We start from the raw sequence: 22,353 nt of genomic DNA, 5'->3' as shown, positions 1-22,353 counted from the left end.
GCCACAGCTTATGCGTGAAAAGCTGTTTTGGCTATCATGTTATTGGGTGCTTTGTTTGACTTGATGTTTTACGCATTTCTCATGTTTTTTAACCAAGAAAGAGTGAGTGAAAGCTTGCATCTGTTATGTCAGTAACTAAGTCCTTGTAACTTGGGATGTGACCAGGCTCCATAAATGTGTAAAGTTTCAATAGACAACTGTATATTACGTGAATGATACACACACACACACACACACACCACACACACACACACACTACCGAGTCAAAGGTTTTTGCACTCCATTGTAAACAGATACCAGCTGAGACCAGTTGCATTGTTTTTTAACCAGGGCAGATTCAGATTCATTATTGCTTACATATCCAAAGGTTCTCCAATGTTTTCTCAGTTATTTTTTAATGATGTCAGATAGTAAACAGACATTGGCCTTGAACATTGGATGAATGGTGCGTAAGGGCAATGCAGATATTATTAAATCAGCCCACCCACTCAGAAGCAGCTGTATTCTGTCTATATGGGTGGTATGGAAACTTGTAAGTGACCCCAAACTTTTGACCTGTGTGGTGAGTGTGATGTGTGTGTGTGTGTGGTGTATGTGTGTATGTGTGTGTGTTGTGGTGTGTGTGTGGTGTGTGGTTTGGTGTGTGTGTGTTGTGTGTATATAATCGTGTCAACAGAAGCTGTGCTAATCAAAATTCAACAGTATTTAATCTAAAGCTGCGCGAAATATACCGTGTGTTTACATATAAAATCAGCCAATCGATAACGTTTTCAATACTTTCTCTTACCCGCCAGTAAGATATTACTTTAGATACAACCATTACACCAGCCTACTGCATCAATAACCAATCACACTGCTGCTTACCTTGATCTAATGTGGTTTGACGCTACGATAAATTAGTGTTTTGTGTCTGTTTTAGTATGTTAAAAAAGGCATTGAGCATTTAAGTGATTTTGTGTGTCAAGGTGTATGTCTTACTCCAGACGGTGAGCATAGAGGTGGCGTTGATGGTTCCCTCTGAGTTGGAGGCGAGGCATGTGTTCTCCTGTATCCTGGAGGCTGATTGGCTGATCTGCAACCACCTGACTGCAACAGTGTGAATCTGGAACCTTGACAGAGCCACTAGCTAAGATCTGTGATCCTACGGAAAGAAAAAATATATATTTTTAAAAGCTTGAGGTGAGCAAAATTCATTAAGTCATTAAAGGTCCCATGGCATCATCATCATCAAGGCACATCATGAAAAGTGGCAGTTGGTTGAAGCCACACCCCAACCCTCCAACTGGCCCCCTTCTCTCTCTCCTCAATAGCTACAGACTCAGAAATGGCACATCCTAAGGAAGCTCATTGTGCACTGGCTCTAGTGGCTGTAATTCTGCATCGAGGCTGAATTTTGGGAGAGAGCTTCAGATATGATATTAGGGACAACTAAGGCCTAAATTAAAGTATCCAAGAGCACCATGTCATGGGACTTTTAAGCACATTTTATTCCAAACACAATCATGTCAGGTGTCTGTGTCTTTGTGTGTGTGCTCAGCGTGTAATCAAAGTGTGTGTTTGTCTACCTTTCCTCCAGGTGATGGCAGGTTTTGGCGACCGCTCGCCTGCACATGAAAAAGGCTGTAGTCCCATCAGTTACTGTTGTTGGGTCGACTGAGGAAATGTAAATGTGGGGCCACACCTGAAATACATGGAGAAGTATGAGAGGAACGAAGACAGTAGATGGCTACTGAGAAGACACTGGTGGGAAAAGAGTGGAGCAAGAGTAGAGCTTAAGGGGAATTATCCCAAAGTTCAAATGTATGATACAATGTTATTCCTATGGTCTTCGGGCCAAATATTAGTAAATATGAACAACCCCATATACAACATTAGAAAGATATTATAGATGACAATGAGAGCACCCGGGTGTATTTGATGTATATGGTACATTTAAGTTTCAGAACAAGAACAATAGAATAAAGCTCATTGGGGTATAAAGAAAAAAAAAAATTCTGTGGATCCACAAAATCAACCTCCCATTCATTGTCTACGAAAACAGCCCAAGACCTACTCTGGCTTCTGGCATATAAATATAGTTATGGTAAAGCTCATGTTTATATATTGATTAACCTTTCTAGTATGTAAATATTTATTGTAATCTAATTTTGTCAGATGGTGTGTTGTTCCTTAATGGTGGAAGAGACTAAAAAAAAATAAAGAATGCAGTTGTGATCTAAACAAAATTCCCCTCTTTGATCAAGGGAGGCTTTATTAATTCCCCAGTGCTATATGTGTGTGCATAACGTTGAGGGTGGGTGGTATGAAGCTCCATGGGGACTTTTAATATAACGCTCAGAACAGAGCGTAACTCTACTGAGCAGACATAATGGAACTGAACGTGCATGTGATGTCTGCAGCTGCACAGCACTGAAAACTATCAAGTCAAGGCAGAGTGTTTGACTGACTCTGACTATCACTTTAATTTCAAAAACAAAAAAGGCTTCTGTTGTGAGACGGGCTGTAGTTGGCTTGTCACATTGCTAAACAACAGAAGAAAAACTTTAGGTGTGTTCTATTTTCCAGCTCAAACTCACTCGCAAGGCAAAGCAGCACGCTAGGTTTTGATTTTTAAATGAAAGATAATGACCATTGCAAATGTTGTATGGTAAGGCCAAATTAAGATAAGTGGGATGGCAAGAAAGATAGCTGACCAATTAGTAGATTAATTGATTAGTCAGCCAACACTGAAATAATCAACTACTGTATTTTGTGTGCAGTTTTTTATATTCTTTTCTGACCTTTTAGAGCATGAGGCCCTATTTACAATCTAAGCGTGCAGCATGAAGCGCAAGGCGCAGATGCATTAGGGCGTGTCCAAATCCACTTTGCTAGTTTGACGGCGGAAAAAAGGGTCTGTTGCCAGGCGCTTGGTTCAAAAGGGTTGTACGTGTCTTCATTAATTCATTGTTGTTGTTTTTGGGGTGTAACATGCATAAACCATCAGAGTGTCATCTCCCATTTCCTTTAAAAGTCAGGCGCGTATGTGAAACTTTGTTTCACATGTTATAGAGGCATCAAGAGCTTGGAAGCAGAAGCATGGCTGCTGAAGGTTTGTATAAGTGAATCTATGTAAACATGTGTTTCATTATGTTAGTGTGTCGACAAACTCACTAGACAAGGAGTTGTGTGTGTGCCTGAGTTTCTCCAGCAGCGTTGCGAGCGAAGCACTGGTATATTCCTCCGTCTCCCGGCTGCACCCTGCGCACTGTCAGCCCGGTCCCTGCCGTGACCTTACGAGGTTACCAGTAGTGGAAAGAGCACACGCGTCCGTACCACCGGACCGAATATCCTGGGCTGGGCACGCCTACATGTGATGTACACGAAAATGAACACACAAAGAGGAGAAACGTTTTCCTTAATAAGCAAGCTGACCTCACTGCTGAGCAAATGCTCCAACTCCCACGAAAACAGACACACATACACCTTTACACCAATCTTTCCTCTCTGTTTCTACGTCTCTATATAATAATGCATGTGGGCATAATGACTGTTAATAATAATGATTCGAGGTTGGGTGGTAGGATAAGGGTGGTAGAAGGGGCCAAAAACATTCTGATAAAAATTGTGGGCAACAGCAGCACACCAAGTGTCTCAGTATAAGCTCCCACCTGTCTGACAGACATACCAGATATAACAGGCAGGGGGATCATGCACATTCCACGTGTGTGTTTTGTGTGTGTGTGTGTGTGTGTGTGTTGTGTGTGTGTGTGTGTGTGTGTGTGTGTGTGTGTGTGTGGTGTTTAAAGAGAGAGAGGAGAGAGAGAGAGAGGTGCACTTTGTGTGTTTGAGAGGAGACATGAATTCCACACTTTCCCTCAATCTGTTGGTGTCAACTTTCACAGACATGCGTGAAGTATTTTCACCCCCTCCTGGTCTCGCTCACTCTGTCACTCTGCATCTTATCTGTCTTTCCTCCTCCCTCGTTTCTCCTCCCAGCCTCCACTCCTCTCTTCATACCCTCAGGCCTCTGCTATTTAATTACACTGCCACTGTATCAGATTACCGAGGAGGAACACACTCGCTCAGTGTTGTGTGTGGTGTGTGTGTGTGGTTTGAGATGAGAAGAGACAGGAGAGAGAGCGAAGAGAGAGAGAGAGAAGAGAGGGGAGAGAGAGAGGGAGAGGGAGAGCGGGAACAGAGAGGAATATTGGCCGTTTTTAGAGTCGTGTCACCTCTGCTCATATAAATGTTTTTAGGTAATCCATTTAAAACAAGAGTCTGAACAAGTGCAATTTTCTGGCTTGTCTCAGCATGTTAATATGCTTGTAGTGTCACAAGTATACTGTCACCTCTTCAGAAGCCTCAAATAATGCACACACACTAGGGCTGCACTCTTCATGATACAACTGGTGCAATAAAACATCGCAAAGGCTGAGACAATTGCGAAAGACACTCCAATGTTTTGTTAGTTGAAGAAAATATCAGTAGAAAACTGCATAACAGGCATTCTTTTTTTAAAGATGCCCTTTGGTTTTCGGTTCAATGTTCAATATGTTCTACAAAAGAGTTTGGAAATGATTTCCTTTATTTTTTAATATCTGTTTATCGCAAGGTAACATTATTGCGATATTCACAATTTGCTGCATAGCCTAACTGAGCCAAACCAGCATATTATAATTGATAAGAGTCCCTTTACACACCCTGGTAGTATATACTAGATAAACAACAGTTTCTATGAAATCTACAATCTGACTAAGTATGATGCGCGGACATAGACAAGTTTGAATATTTTATGTGAGGATTCACCACAATAAGTTCAGTTCATGGTCCATCCGGTTGCAAACACAACAACGTTAGAGACTCAGTATGCTTCAAAGTGCTGGATCATCTGAGACTGTATTGAATAAAACCATTGTTTCTGCTTCTCTCTATGACTGTGGCTCTTCCCCCACAGGCTTTTGTCTTTAGATGTAATCAGACCACATGCTGTTCTTATAGGCTAGTTTGTTTTAATCATACTGACCTTAAAGCATATGTTAAAAAAAATCTTCATATGTACAGTTAGATTGAAGAGTTATTCATTGCTGGAATCATTCCTCCTCTCCATACTGGCTGTGGAAGAGAGCCCTCCCTAATCAATTCCAATATCAGAGAAAGAGACAAAATAAACAGTCCTCGCTCTGTGCAAAAATACATTTCAAAGTTCAGCCAAAGCTAATTTAAGCCTTCAGAAGTATGAATTTATCAAAGCAAGTGGCAACATCCAAAATTATGTTATTTACACAATACAATATTTCTATATGTGCTTCTTTCCTCCACCACAGCTCAGCCTTGCAGATACCCACTTGACATTACTTACTCACAACTGCTGAAACCTTACATACGGTTCGGCAGATATACTTTTACAAACAGGACGGTGGATTTTGTCACACATTTGGAATTTGTCCACTTTTAGTGGAATCCTTGACAACGGATCTCTTCACAGCCCGAATGGACAAAAATTACAACCCACGGCCAAAGCTTTTTCAAGGTACATGTGGGCGTAAGGTTTGTTTTAAGACATACTTAAATATGTAAATGTGCACGCACGCACAACGCACACACCTGTAGCCAGGCAGGGGATATCCACATTCCTGTCGAGGTCAGCGTGAATCTTCCTCTTGGTTTAGCAGTCAAAGAAGGTGGCTCGCAGGGAAGAATGTTAGAACACAATTGTACAGCATTTAAATAGAGAAACATTCTGAATCAACATATGGATAAAATAACATTTCAACTGAACAAAAGTAAGCACACCCCCTGCTGCTGCAAACCACTTGAACTACTACTAATAAACTCCCCAAAAAACTTTGAACTTGTTCAATCACTAATAGCTTTAAAAAATCTTGAAAGAAAAATTGAAGGAAGTTTCCACTTGACAAGCCTTTATTCTTTACAGTTTTTTTTTGATTGCTGAACAACAGTGGGCACAACTGGAGCTGCACATGAAAACTCAAACTACGTCTGCACCACCATGTTTAACCACAATGTCCACACACTGTGATTCAGCGCCAGGACACTGAGTCAGAAGACAGCGGTGTGCTAGCTAGCTAAATTACCATAGAGTAGTTGTCTATCTATACAGTTATGTTACTGATGAATTTGTGGTTCCCAGAGGTGTAAACCGTGGTCAAAACAATCGTACTAAAATAACTGAGCGTTTTGAACGGTGTTGTAATCTTACGTTACCTCAAGAATTACATTAGCATTAGCTACTTGTCAATCGGCACCTTTACAGTAGGCACCAAAGCCTTTTCCTCTTTGTTCCCCTACAGTTTGGGAGCAGAATTGTCTATTAACTCTTACCATTAACATTATTCTTATGTCTCATGCCAACAGTTAATGAACCACTAAAACGATTTAGAAACATTATTTTAAGGTACAAAAGAATTTTGGTGTTGGATCAATCAACACTGTAATCAATCAATATCAATACATAAGGTCTCTGTACACTGTGTTGCAAAGTGGGAATAATCAATGACAAAACGATGCCATGTGGCAGAAAAATGTTGTATTACGTTTACAATGTAATTAAAAAAAATAAAAATTCAAGTTTGTATCAAATTGTGGGCAAAAATCATGATATGAACCGTGACATCAATTGTTACAGCCCTATTAGGACCTTACATTTTAAACTTTTTTTTTCAATCATTACATAAACTACTAAAGGCAAATTGGTAACATATATATTATATATATATATATATGTTGAAGCTAATTACATTTCTTTTGGTGTGTGAAAAAACTGGTATGTTTTAAAATAAAATGTTCATGTGAAGAATGTCGCTCTTTTCTTTAAGAACTATTGAGTACCGTGAAGTCTCAAATTATTCAAACTGTAAGATGAAAAGTTAGTATTTTCTGTGTTGGTGTTTGATGCTAGTGCTTTTACTCTCAGTGTGTTCTGAGTGACAGTGTGTTATCTCAGTGAGGATGTTCCTAGTGTTGGCTGCACTGAGCCTGTTTTGAGATGTGTTAATAGTGTGTTACTTGGAATGAGTTTTGCAGCTGATGGACCTGTTAGTTCAGAGTGTGACTGTAGGTAATACAGTCTGTAGTTAGAGGTTTCCCCATGTGCAACTGTTGTTTAGCAATCAAAACAAAAAGTAATAGAGAAGAGATTTCAAATGGAAAACATGGCACTGCTAATAAGAGGATCCCCCTTAGCCTTGAGTATCTTAAGTGGCATTGCAAGGCGAATTCTGTCTATATGTCCTGTAAATGATTTCCCCCCACATTCAAGAAAAAACCATTCCTGAGTTTCCCAAGGGAAACAATTCCCTTTTAAAACTACTTAATTTTCTGCCAATACCGGCTCCTCTCTAAACATCTCACCCTTGTCGCTCTAATGCTGAGAGCAGCTGCGAGACAACGCTTCCCTCGATGTGAATGTGAATGTATGCCTTTTGGTGTATTACTGTAATGCTATGTGTTAGGAAATTGACTTACTCTGGCATATGCTCCATTTCTTTCTAATATTCACTAATATTTGCAAAAGATATTGACACAGAAAAACCAGAGAGGGGGAGAAGAAAACCGGCTCTAATTCCTTTTCATTCTGGTATCTCGGGAAAGTGGCTAAACACAGTACAGCACTTGTTCACTGAAAATGACTTTGAGGAAAACGAAATGTCCAGTGCACGCACTAATAATGAATGTTTATACCGTTGTCACAAAAATATAGTCTTCCGAACAAGGAAAAACATTTTTAGTAGAAGTTTTTTACATTTTTTCCTAAGGCTCCATACTTGTTTAATATACCATTATACAGTAATGTTTTGACACCATGCTGTCATTTAATGCTGCGGTGCTTAAGAAAAAAGAGAATATATCCCTTTCCTCCACGTCTCTCTATTTCTCCTTTGTAGCATCACACAGTGGATGGGTAAACTGAGGTGGCAATGAAGTAAAAAAAAAAAGACAGCTGTAAGTTTGATCCAGCGGTGTTTGTGTGGACAGCTACACGGTATACTTCCTGTTGCTCTAGCACTTTTGCTTATTTTTCTTGACTTTGAGTTCTTCACTACATGTGGTGAGCTTGATACCCACACATGCGCCCATTTTCTTGTCTCCCATCTTATTTTGATTTGTTTTATTGAGTTTTGACAAGAGAACGTCAAGACGAGAAACGAAGTAGGAATGTATTGAACAGACGAATAGGAAAACAAGAGAGAATAACAACCATGTGGCGTGACAACGATACACAATGCATTAATCGCCTTTATTCAGGTGAGTGCAAGGACCTAGATGCAGTGTTTGGGTGGTTGGGTTTTAAAGCTTTGGGATTCTTTGGAGTCCTGCTGTCTGCCTTCAAAAACAACAACAGCTATATTGTTGTTGCACCAGTAGACGCTGTACGTATACAACATGGGAACAGAGTGTCATAATAATTCCGATTAGTGGATCTGGGCAGAAAAGAAATGAAATTGAATAATGAATTCCTTCGTGGTCGTCTCTTTCTTTCAACAACACACACTATTCTGTTTAGGAATCCCTTTCAAGGTCTGTTGAGCCCATAGCAGAAAAAGAGGCCAGTACCAATGTATTCATCAGTCTCTACTCCTCTGATACATATGTATGCATGCAGACTTTGTCCCGTTGGCCTAATAAAGGAACATAACGTGCGAGAGAGGGAGGGGGGGTACAAAAATTGGTGTTAGAAGGAAGCGGGAGAACAGAAAGAGAATGAGTGGATAAAAATATCAGGCAGGTTCTTTTCTGACTAGTGAGTATTCTGTAGGCGTTGGTAGATTGTTCTCTGTTTAGGTGCTCCCTCATTCCGACAATCAAGCAGATCAAAAAGACGCTGACGAACTGGGGGGAAAAAAGTTTTGCTTCATCAATCAGCGCTCCTGCCTGTGTGTGTGATGTTTTCTATTTACACCACATATCGAGGACAGGAGTGGATTGGGACAGAGCGCTCCTGTTTGAGTGGTTTCTTGTTTCTCTTATGAATGGCGACTCCAGGGAACAAAACTAATTTAGCTGCCGGCAAACAGACTGGTGTGTCTGAGGTGCCATTTTGTGATTGTGTGTATGCGTTGAGTAAACCATGCATGTATTTGTGAGCACACTGGATGAAATAGTGTGTACATGAATGCAACAGCTGTTTGTGACTGCAATGGGCAGTTTATTGGCGAATGTGGACACAGATTCGCTAGAGTAGTCTGTAGTTGACAGTTACTGCCCCGAGGTGTTCACTCCTGCTTCTAGCGAAAAGTAGAAATAATGGAGGAATAAACAGATGAAACAGTGCCTGAGCAAAACATGTACAAGAAAAAGACAAGATGGTTAAAAGAAATTATGGTACATGTTGAGAGAATTAGGCTTGATGGGTCAGGCCTATCCAGGATAATCTTGATATCAGTTAGGCAGTGTGGTGTATGTGTGTGTGCGCGCGTGCGTGTGTGTGTGCGTGCGTGTTGCGTGCGTGCGTGTGTGTGTGAGTGCGCGTGTGAGTGAGTGCGCGTTGTGATGAGTGAGGGGATTGCACTTTTTTTCTTACCCGTCACAGTGAGGGTGTGCCCTTGCCTCAACAGGTTTGGCAGAGCTGTGCTAAGCAACGCTTCACAAACATATAACCCTGTGTCCAAGAGGTGGGCAGGAAGAGTGAGCCCGACGCCCACTTGCCAGATGACGCCCATCACGTTTCCATGACACCACAAGGCTGTCAATCGGTCTGTGAGGAAGAAGAGAGGAGAAAAGAATAGCAGGGCAGGGTGAATTGGAAAAGGAAAAAAAGAGTGACACAAGGCAATTACAACAATTCAATCCTCAGTTTATGTGTCAATGAGGCAGGAAATGAATGATGACAGTTGTATACCACAGCAGTCAACTCTACTCAGAATGGAGGAGCTTTAGTCAGTTATTTGAATGCTGAAGAAAGGAAAAAGAGTTTCATGTATAGTGAATATTTGTTTTGGATAAACAACATCAGAACATATTCTTGTGTGTGTACGTGCGTAAGACAGTATTAATACAGCATTTATCTATTTATGAAAGTACAGTTCTGTAATATGGTGCATTTTAATGCAACATTTCAAATCTTAGTAGCAATCTGTATTAAAATGTGCAACTGATTTACTGCACAACAGCTAGTGACATAAAAAAAAGGATATAAAAAAGTATGAAATACAAGCATCTGTCATACTGACATATTGAGTGATATCTTCATTAGTTAAAGATCATTAATGTCACATTATTTTGTATAGTGAACTATATTAATAATTTCCCCCTAAATTCGTTGCTTGTATTCCAATAGCAATCACTTTGATTGACATCAGATGGCACTAGCAAAGGCAAATTAAGAAATGTGGAGGAGGCAAAGAAAGCCATTACAAGTAATTCAGCCGTGTTACCGTAAGGTAGAGGATACACTTTTCGGATATATGACGGGAAAAAAGTGGAAAAGTATTCTTGCATTTTGCGACATATTTTCTGTTGCTCTCCTGGATGTTTATAAGGTTTTTAGTAAAAAATAATTGGCAGTAAAAACAATTGTACTTCAACTATTTAGGAAGTTACGATTACTTAGTTTTTCAAAGTGGGTAACTTGATGTATTTGCAACAAGTCCACTTAATATGCAGTCCAACTGTAAATAATATGTCAGACACAAAATGTCTTTTGCCTTTTCTTGGATATAGTTGAGAGAGCTTCTTCTTCTTTCTTTTTTTTTATCTCTGATGATACACGTCGAGGTGTTGACACAGTTGGAATGGAAAAGAAATTAAACTTACGGCTGGGATGATATGTCAAAATGTAATGGCTTACTCAGTGGGTCCTGTCCACATAACAACTATTCAAAATGTCCCCAAGACAGAGAAGCAGATTTTACAGCCCTTAATATAAGACTACTGGCACAGCTTGTTTTCAATCAAACTCCTAATATGTTAGCATTTTACCAGGGCTGCATTAGTGCATATGACTGATTAATGGTTAGAATGTGGATAGCAGATGCTTTTAGACTTTAGCACCGCACTTGATTTCACTGATCATACTCTCCTTTCTCCCAAACATCAATAGAATAGTTTCTCTCTTCAGTTTTTTTCAGGGTACAGCATATCTCTGGAGCGAGTAGCTTTGAGTTACTCTCTGATATCAGAAAAAGTCCCTGTGGAGTGGATTGTTTCTGACAGAAGAATGCAGGAGACTCTGAGCTATTGTGTCTACAGCTGTAATACCAGTGGTGGTGGGTTGAAAGAACCAATAAATAAGAGACTGGTCTGACAAAACATGTATTTCTCAATATCTGTATGATGGAAATGGATCCTGTTGTGCTAAGATATATTATTGTGTAATATGTTTTTGTCATACTGGACCTTGAGTGCTACCCAGTGGTCAAGTGCTGGTCAAGTGCTGCTAAGGAAATATTTAAAGGGAGTTCAGCTCTAACATCGAACAGCACGCCTAGCCTGGACTAAATGACCAAGCCAACAAACTTAGTCTGCAGTTGAAACTCAATACAGCATATTGAGCAGTACAGCTTTGAACATCACCTGTTAGAAGTGCCATATCTTGGCAAAGCAGCCTCAGTTGCACTTTTCTTTTCAATTAATATTGGACATTATATTGATATGTTCTCTTGGGTGTATACTAGGATGTAACTGTGGCTACCCAAAATGCAGTTTCCAAATCCCCTTGTTTCTCCATCCTCTGCATCAGAATCACTGAATTCTGTTTTTGATGGAAAACATTGGCAAGTACTGCAGAAGTTATATAAAGCTACTGTATACTGTACTCACGCCACCCCTTAATCTACTACACAAAATAAGGTTGCAACTTGTGTAAAGGGCAATTCAATAACAAATTCAGATGGTACAGATTTTACGAAATGTAGTTGGAGCAGACATTTTCAGCAGCATATTTGTGTGTCTGTTTGTTATGTCTGCTTGTGTGTGCATGTCTGCTTGTCTCTATGGCTTAGACACACTGACAAAATATGTGGAATTAGTTGTAATTTAAATAACACAATCACAAAAGCAGTGAAACTAGGCTATTTCTAAGAAAATAGTGAATGGGCGGACGCAGACGCAGACACAGGCAGAATGGGCACGCAGAAATGCCTGGCAGTGTTCACTGTTTCCTTTCGGCAATCATGTTAACCATTGGAGGCTGTTCAGACAGAAAAACAGGAAGCGTCGCGGCATTGAGCTGATCTGCTGGGCCACTTGGCAGTTGTGCTTTTGGCCGAATGTGGCCTGTGGCCACCAATTGTGTAGGCCGGGTATGAAGTGTTCCTCTTGTCTTGAGAGAAGAGTCCATCCAAAGCAGTTGTTCAGGGGAATAGAAGGATACACTACAGGCTGTGTACAAGTTTATGTTGCTAATTGCCTTGGAAGAAAACAGTGCTGCCTAGGAATTGTTTGCTCTTTGTGTTTGTGTTGTGTGTGTGTGTGTGTGTGTGTGAGTGTGTGTGTGTGTTGTGTGTGTGTGTGTGTGCATAAGATACATTTACCTGGCGTTAGCAATGCATTCCAGTGTTGCCTCACTTCCTGCCACCACTGTTGTGTCTTTAGGTCCAATCACAATCGCCGGAGCACAAGTTCTGATTCAGGATCTGTGACAGAGAGAGAAGATATGAGAGGCAGTCTCCCACTCCACTAAGATACACATTTATACATGCACACTATTGTTCTAACGTGATACTTTTTCATCCATCACAGACCACACACCACACACACACCACACCCACACACACACAACACACACACAACACACACCACACACACATATATATCTCTATACATACTCACACCATGTGTTTACTTTATCTAACGCTGGACAGACCTGTATGAATTAGCCTTTTAACTTTAGTTACTTTATTAACTTTAATTTTAAACTCCAAATGGTCTATACTAACTTAACCATCAACATGGATTTTCAATGATCTGTTGGACATTCAGAAACTTACTTGTTGTTTACTTGTACTTAATTGTAGGTGGTTGTTTCGGCATCCGATTCCTGAAATGGCCGCTAATAAATTATCCGTTTATAAACGTGTGTATATTGTAGTACAATTTTAAATGTTTTGGCTAACTGTAGTCTTGATGAGATGGTATGATACGATATAGATAAGAATGAACTTTGCTGCAAAACAGATGGACCAAAACTGTCGGAATCTTATAGCCATCTGTGGTCCAATATTCTTCTTTTTCTTATTTCCGTCCAAAGTTGATTTTACGAAGCAACACTACACTGCTTTTCTTTCTTTGTCAACATTTTTAGGATGAGGTAATCTTGAGTAAATAAAACTATATTTGATTTGTGAAGACAAAACCACATTGAACCGTTGATTAACCATGCAGTGCTACAATAGAAGGTTTACCATTTGGCTGTGCGGAAGGGTGGATTAAATAATAATATAATAATAATGCTAATGTATACATTATTAATACTGCAAGGGGAAACTAAAATTACACTCTGTGTTATTACACACAGGGCTGAATTACACACACACTGCACAGTACCAATACATGCACTAAATGAGAGATGTCAGAGTGACGGAAAGGCGCCCAGAGCAGTGGGGGTCGGTGCCTTGCTCAAAAGCACTTGGCAGTGCCCAGGAGGTGAACTAGCACCTCTCAGCTACCAGTCCACCACCAATACTTTGATCCGTAGGGGATTTGAACCAGCAACCCTTCAGATACACCCAACTCCCTACTGACTGAGCTGCTACCACCCCTATAAATTGTACTCAACATACAGAGGTTACACACAATATGCTCAATAAACTATGAATCAGAGGGAATACCTACCATATACCAACTTTATTTGTAAGCACTTTACAACAACCAAAGTTGACCAAAGTGCTGTACAGAAATACAACACATTATTTATAATTAATAACCATACAATTTAAAAACACACAAAGTAGCAAATAAGAACAAGTAAATGAAGTCAACATCTTCTTGTGTCAAAGCCAAAGAGGAAAAGATGGGTTTTAGAAGGGTTTTAAAACAGATAAAGAGAGGCCTGTTTTACATGCAAGGCAGATCATTCCATAGTTTGGGGCAGACACAGCAAAGGCCGGTCACCTCTGAGCTTACGCTTAGTTTTAGGCACAGTCAGGAGCAGCTGATCATCTGACCTGAGAGCGCGGACGGGTTTTATAAGAGTGTAGAAGCTCAGAGAGGTATGGCGGGGCAAGACCATTTAGTGATTTAAAAGCAAATAACAGAATTTTAAAATGGATCCTAAATTGAATAGAAGCCGTGTAGTGAAGCTAATTAGGGAGATGGCTCATGTTTACCTGTGCCCGTTAAAAGACTGCTGCTGCATTTTGTATCATCTGGAGAGGGTGATGGAGGACCCACTACCCCCACATATAGTGAATTACGTAAGTCCAGCCTGTAGTTCAAAGGCATGGATTGCAGTTTCAAAATGTTGCCTTGACAAAATTGGCTTTATTTTGGCCAATTGCCTCAAATGAAAGAAGCTTGATTTGACAACAGCTTTGATTTGATTGTCAAACTTAAGCTCAGGGTCCACTTTAACTCCTAGGTTTGTAATGTTAGATTTAATATAGGGTGGCCAAGGAGCCCAATCTACAGGCAGGGTCCCAGTGGTGCCCAAAAACCATCACTTCTGTTTTTTATCATTGAAACTTAAAAAGTTCAGGCCTCCAGGCTTTTATGTGTCAAGACAATTGAAAGTTGTCAACTGAGTTAGTTTCTTTTAAGAGGTAAAAATCTGACTGTCATCTGCAAACAGTGGAAAGGAAATTCAGATCAGAAACAAACACAATGTGCATTCATTATGTACAATAGTAACTTCCTTCCTGGGTTTCACCTCTTGTTTTGTAGTCGTAAGCTAGTAGGCCACCTGCATTCACAGCTTAGACTCTGAAAAGCCACTCAGTTCTTTCTGTATTCCTCCTGACAGCTCACTGTCTCTTCCATGGCTATACCTTATTAAGTGACGGTCTTAAAAGCGCTCAAGATAAGATTTTTTGAAGTTGAAATATTTAAACATGCAGAGCCAACCCATCAAATTTCAGTCAAAACAAGGTGACGCATTAGGCCTGTGTCATGCCATTGCCAACCACAGCCTATGGCACTGGTTCAACACTTGTCCGACCTGAATCTTGCACATGAACAAGTGCATACTATATAAGTCAGTGGAAAGCTTGGACGAGACCAGACCACATTGTTACATGGCGCTGCACACCCTTCTTCGTCCCCTATTGGGATGTGAATTGGAGGAGCACTCTGTCCTTATTGTGGTTCCTGCCATTCAACGCAGCCTTCCCCACCCACCAAACTGATAAGAATTAGGGCTGTGAGGGTTAAACCAGGACTGGATGTTGTTTAACCAGAGCTACTGTCTAAGTAAATCCTTCTGTCAGTGTGGAAAGATGAAGAAATTAGACCTTCTTTGAGAGTTTTAAAAGGATGTGGCTATGCAGCAAGGTATCTATTAAATAATAACCCAATCCGACAACAGGCTCAGGGTTTAAAAAAAAAATTTTGGATTGAAAAAAAAGAGTCATGACACTCGGGTGCAAGTCAGCAACCAACAACCAGACGTTGCAAACATACATCCTCTTGTTTTCTCCATTTCGGGGGGGACAGTGGGTGTTACAGGCTGACAGTAGGGAGCTGAACACACAGCCCTGGGTGCTCTGTCCGGTCATGGAAACGAAAAAGTCATGGATTTCAATCTATTGCAGGAGGGAAGCGTGGAATAGTGAAAATCATTGAACGTTTTGGAAAATACAGGAATGTTGGTGCTGCCATGAAACTAGTTGTTAAATTTTCTCAGGCACACTGCCACGGCACCGAGCAGTCCTAAAGAGGCTACGTACTCTTAAAAACTAATGCATCAAGCTTGTCACACCCTATAGATTAAAGACACCAAAACATGAATGTTTGAAACCCATAAATCAAAAAAGGAATCTCTACGAAAAAATTACCATGATAAAGAGCCAATTGTGGCTTTTTCAGGTAAGCTACTGGGACCCAATTCCAACCTGCCTTGCCCACTACACTTTTAAAGGTAATGGATGTTTGAGATGGAGTAATGGACATTGGGCAGCCTAGTGTTCAGAGAAGGAGACAAGAAAGACAGTGTTTGGTACATGGGTGCATATATATAATATATATGATCCAATGTTACCCACCTCAGGAATTACATTGACATTAGCTACTTGTAAACGGCACCTTTACGTAGGCACCAAAGCACTTTCCTCTTTGTTCCCCACAGTTGGGAGCAGGAATTGTATTACTTTACCATTAACATTATTCTTATGTCTCTCCACAACAGTAATGAACACCTAAACGATTTGAAACATTTTAAGGTAAAGAATCTTTGTGTGGATCAATCACCATGTGAATCAATCAATATCATACATAAGGTCTCTGTATACTGTGTTGCAAAGTGGGATTAATAATGACAACGACTGCCATGTGGCAGAAAAAATGTATTAATTTTACGGAGCAACCCCCCCATCACCCAAAAAACACAAAAAAAGAATCAAGGTGTGTATCGAGGTAGATCAAAATGGTGATACAAAACGACTAGGTGGGTGGTGTCGTACGCCCAGTATATGTATTTACTACTCTAAGAAACTGTGGGGGTGTCGACATGTGCGGGGAAAATTATTGCTTGAACTTGGCATTGTGCCCGTGTGAATTCAATGCTCCTGTTGGGGTCTCTTCAGATGTTGATGAGTGCCAGGAGAGCAGTCTGTACACGGGGCACTGCCAGAACACACTACGGCTCCTTCTGTGCAGTGTGGCCGGCTTCACCCTGTCCCCGGCTGGAGACCGACGGTGATGGTAGGCTCTGTTACAAGCTTTAAGATGTAGAACCAAATGGGAGAGAGCAGGCAAAAGTCTTGATCCAGAAAGATCTAACAAAGTACATACCAAAAACTGAGGTCCAGAAAACAACACGCAAAAAACTAATGCCAGAACCAACAGGACAGGTCTCAAAACCTAAATAAAAGTTCAGAAAAGGATAGTCAAGGAGGTACTCACTAAACAGAAACCCACCCAGTACACTACCCGACTTGACAAACGGACAAGGGACAAGGGGAACACTAAGACTAAACGCCATAGGGTAACAAGGGACAGGGGACACAAGGGTGGGAAACAGGTGGAAGTCATCGGTAATCAAATGAGAGGGAAACCTGCAAGTAAAATACAGACAAGGGACAGCAAAGAAAATAACACCTAATTCCCTTTTTTTTGGAGAAATAAATAATCTCTATCTATCTATTACATCTATCTATCTATCGATCATCTATCTATCTATCTATCTATCTATCTATCTATCTATCTACTATCTAAAACCAGACTACAAAAAATACTACAGGAAACAGAACATACACCAAGAGACCAAGACAGACAAGACAGGAACAAACAAGAACTTAAAACATATACAAGACAAAAACCCAATCACAAGGACAAAATATATAACAAAAATAACCAAACCATAACAGATACTCTACATGCAAAGAAGTCTGCAGATGGAGAGGAGGTATTACCATAGAGAGTAGGAGGGTGGAGCCTGTTTGAGATGGAACTTCCTATATAATCATCTTTGCAATTTATTCATTTTAAATGTCTTATTTATCCTGAAATGTACATAAATTACTCTCTTATATAGCGCTTTTCTAGTTTACAGACCACTCAGAGACTCCTTAACATAGTACAGGAACAATTCATCATTCAGACGCTGCTGTCCGAGGCGCTGTACAAGCGGACACCTGCTCATCAGAACACACTCAAACACATTTACATCCGATGGGGCAGCATCGGGGGCAACTGGGGTTCAGTGTCAAAGGACACTTCATAGGACTGCGGGCCAGGGATCGAAACATCCTGTCAACCCATTTAAAATATGACGAGAACTCCAGAGAAAGAGATTGGGAAATATGGCGTACAGCTTGGGGAACACAAACCATTAGGAAAACATTGACCTTTCCTGCTATTCGAAAGTGAGAGTCAGCAATCTATTAACATCAAAAAAATAGTTTATTCAAATAGTGAGCCAATTAACTTTAACTAGGTCTTGAACTGGAGCGATAATAATATATCTAGAATATACATCTAAAATACTGTACACGATACCTTGCTTTGACCCTGAAAGCACTGATTGGAAGGTGTAAAGGTAACCCTTCTGATTTGACCTATTACCCTATAGCTAGGAGGTTTTGTTATGCACAGAACATTTCAGGCAACTGTTCGCAGCAGTGTGTAATTTTGTAAATGTGTTGTATCAAACTTGCTTTGGAATGCTTATTAGCCTATCATGGCACTTTTGGTCCTCTATACAAAGTCATAATAAAGGGAAATGGCGACGGAAGTATACATCAACAACCACAAAGGAAAAGGTTACTTATGTTCCACTTGCAACAATTAATACTTTTTTATATATGAATACCTGGACTTCTTGTGCTACAGTATGTTTGTCGACATGACAAAACAGACTTTTGATGGTATGAGGAAAGTTAAGAATGAATCTTATCTCTCTAAAATATGTTTGAAAGCAGTAATCATAAGACTACGTGTATGTTCCAGATGTGGAGAGTGTGTAGAAGCGCCCCAGCCCTGTTGAGGCCGTGAGGCCAGTGTGTCAACAACATGGGCTCATACAGCGCAACTGCCCGGGGGTACCGGCAAATTCACGGCACCGCGTGCACAGGACAAACACACACCCACCACAAGTACATACAGTGCGTTGCAAAATATTCGGCACCCTTAAACGTTTTTACCTTTTTGCCCGTGGCAGGCTTCAAAACATAAAGATATAAAACTGTATTTTTTGTGAAGAATCAAAAACACGCGGGACACCAATCATGAAGGGAACGAAATTATTGGTGTTTGAACTTTAAAAAAAAAAAAAAAAAAACTGGAACATTGGACATGAAAATTATTCCGCCATTTCTTCAGTGCCGGCAAAACTGTCTCCAGAAGTTCAGTGCGGTATCTAATGGATCCCATGTTGGACTAAAGGACAATGATGAGAACATAGGAAATCCACCTGTGTGTAAGCAAATGCCAAATATTGGCTAGACCACTTGTATATGTACAGCTGATGCTAATGATTGCTTGGAGTTGAGATTCTGTCTGGTTTAGCACAGCAGATCACATACATCCTTTCCTTTCGTATGGTAATAAATTTGACAGTCTTCCTGAGCTGAATAGCTATGATTAGATTACAACAAGAGCAACACCGAAGAGTGACTGGCAAAGCTAACACAATGATATATGGAATATAATGCACGGTGGAGTGATGATAGTATTAGTAGTATTGATTACCTCTTGAAGCTACTCTGTGTGGCAACTAAGTTGTATGAGGCAAAAACATCACAGTGATATGGGTATATGTATGACAAAATTTGAACAGTTTAATTAATGCCAGCAAATATAATCATGGGAAAGAAAGTACAGATTAGATCCAGATGGAACAAATAGGTGTCTGAACTCAACGGGAGCTAAAGAAGCTTTTTAAATGGGCTCATCTGGTAAAGTAGGTTGGACAGAATTTGAGATAAGAAAAAGATACAGCCTATTTAAATATGCGGTATGTTTTATCAAAAAGTAATTGAGCAGATGGTGAGGCAAATTTGGGGCAGACAAGTTGACAACAGAATGATTTGTATGAGTTCTGGAAGGAATAACAGGAAGATGCCCTTGCCATCCAACATTGAGGAATCACAGGGAGGAAAATATTGCTGAGAGTGGGAAACATTTTGAAAGATTTTTAACTGTGTTGAGATTGCTAATTATCTGTTGCGTGAGTCATTACTGAGAGGGGTGTGGTTATTAGACTGATGAAGTACAATGCCATTAAGGAATGGCTGTGAACAAAGCGTGTGGTCTAGACCAATAACAGATGAACACCATTGGAAGGGCAAGCCATGGAATCCAGTGTTACTTTCTATATGCTTTTCTGGATTAATATACGGACCTATGTTACTGTACTCTATCCAAGATATAAAGACAAAACCTTAAGGTGTCAAGCAAAGAAAATTAAAGGCCGATGCTCTAGCGGAGTATACTTCAAAAGTGTTAGAACAAATCTATTGAAGATACAAAGAATAGATAATAACCACGGACAGTCAAGTTGTTTTTAAAAAGTAAAAAATAGCAAGATAGGGTATACTGCACTGAGAGAAACGTGTACCAGTGTAACAGACAGGTTTAACAGTGGTTTATGTTTCATTTGATGCACCAAAGCGGGGATTTGGACCGTGTATCACGGTAAATTATTTAGAAAATTACAAGAGTGGGGGGTTCCCCATACCTGATAACGTATCTTGCAGAATTGGTATTACCATAAAACTATGCAAGCTAGATGGGGGAGGCAACACGGCTCCTCCCAGCAACCAGGGGTTAGGAAAAGGGGGGAATATTTACCGTTCTATTAAGTTATATATGGTGTATTTAAAGGACCTGGCGTGTGTAAAAATGATGTATTTGGGGGCTGCGGTATTTCATCTGATGTATGCAGATGATTATTGTGATGTACCATAAAGGGTGCCTACAGAAACTGAATTAGGAGTATGATCATATATGGGAGAATCTGACATGAGAATTCCATGCACAAGAGTGTTAGGCTGTACTGAGGAGGCAAGAAGCTGTGCTTCCTCTTTTACTTGTCAGGGCAGATTAACGTGGGTACTAAGTAATTCTTGCGCCCCATTAGCAGGGCGATTTATGTGATGATGAGATATACAGCGGCGTGCTGTGAGTTATAGGACAAGCAATACTCTGGAAGCAAATTTCATATGTGTTCTGAGAGTTTAAACTTCTCTTTCCAGGCACTGTCCTCCATTGTACACGCTCTATCTAGGGAGTACGCACAGCAAAGATACAACGTCCGGTGGCTCCATGTGCATGATGACTCCTTTGCTGCAGCGTCCCGCTGGCAGGGCTCGCTTGGTGTGACTGTGAGTTCCCACTCCACGCTGTGTTAGGTAGTTTTATATAAGGAATTGTTATGTGGTCGATAACTGAGTCAAATCAAACCCAGTTACAACGTAAACGCATAAATCATCTGCACTTAGTGATATGTTCACGTGGTCAAACCTTCTGGCACCGGTGTGTGTCACGCGTTGTTTAGTTTCTCTGTTTTATGTGGTGTGGTGCCTCCTGGCACTTAGTATTTGTGGTGCCACAGTATGTCTGGGTGTCACGTTCTTTGTGAGTCTCGTTCTCCTTGTGATGTGGTACGCGTATATGTATATATGTTTGTGTTTGGTCTGAAAGACTTTTGTTAATGTTGTGCAGCAACCGCTTAGATTTTGCTTCACCTGTGTGTGTACACAAATGTACACACACTCATAGAAATAATGACCATCACTTTCATCTACAACACCCCCGCACTTTTGACTTCATCGAGCACAGTCGTTCAGGGTGGACCATGTCCAGATGTTTGTGTCTGGCTGCGTCCTAGTCGGCCTCCAAGCCGGCCTGTTACCTTTATGTGAAGGGCTCTAGCCCATTAGGCCTTTCTGCCAGAAACCTGATGAGTATGCAAAAAGACCGGAGCCAATGATCCAAAAACAAAAACAAAAATCTACAATGGAATGGTTCACAAAAAATATATTCAGGGTCCGAGGATCTTGTTGTACACTTGCCCAGTCCAGACGGGATCCGATCTGTGGAAGAACTGACACTGCTGTTCAATGACTCGACACCGTGCGCCATCCAACCTAGCGGAGATCCCCTGCTGTTGGCAAGAAGAAGGGCAAAACCTGTATCAGAAACACGTGTCTCCGTTCAATAGTGCAAATGCCCTGAAGAGACAGATCCCAACGCGACTTGCAGTGGCATCGGCCAAAGGTGGCGTACAGTTTAACTTAAGGGGGCTGACAATTTTGCACCGCGCCAATTTTCGTCAGGTTTTTTATTTGTGATGACTAAAAAGGTCATTTGGGATAGAATATAAATGAATTTCGTTCTACACTGTCACACACGATTAGGTCCACTTGCGATGTTGTGGGTCTCATCACACAAAAAAGACGTTTTATATCTGGGTTTGACGCCTGAAACTAGGCAAAAAGGTAAGTTTGAAAACTGTTTTCAAGGGGGTCATGGAATACCTTCGCAAGGAATGTAGCACTGTAGCGAATCGCACATCACAACCACACAGCACGCCGACGACGCCCACACAACCCAAGCACTACCCATCAACACACACCCCTACCCCCCCCCCCCGATCACCCAACCCCCACCACCCCCATGACACACACCGCAAGCCCACCCCACCCCCCACCCCCCACACACAAGGCGTTTGTCCCAAGGTGCACACAAGACAGGACCGATGTGCACCTCCCCTACACCCTCAGTGTTTCTTTTTGGCGTCCGTAGCCGTGGTCTCGATGA

The 22,353-nt window shown here is 40.8% G+C and overlaps 1 protein-coding gene across 1 annotated transcript in view; it reads right to left on the bottom strand.

Moving 5' to 3' along the window:
- The window catches only part of sdk1a (sidekick cell adhesion molecule 1a), a 259,374-nt gene that overhangs the window by 89,548 nt on the left and 147,473 nt on the right, over positions 1 to 22,353 (bottom strand). The window contains 2 exon segments of the mRNA XM_032542220.1: positions 12,474 to 12,558; positions 12,561 to 12,575. Coding sequence (XP_032398111.1) covers positions 12,474 to 12,558; positions 12,561 to 12,575 — 100 coding nt within the window.

The sequence above is a fragment of the Etheostoma spectabile genome, chromosome 2 (assembly GCF_008692095.1).
Source record: "Etheostoma spectabile isolate EspeVRDwgs_2016 chromosome 2, UIUC_Espe_1.0, whole genome shotgun sequence".
Lineage (NCBI taxonomy): Eukaryota > Metazoa > Chordata > Actinopteri > Perciformes > Percidae > Etheostoma > Etheostoma spectabile.
This window is presented reverse-complemented; position numbering and strand designations above follow the sequence as displayed.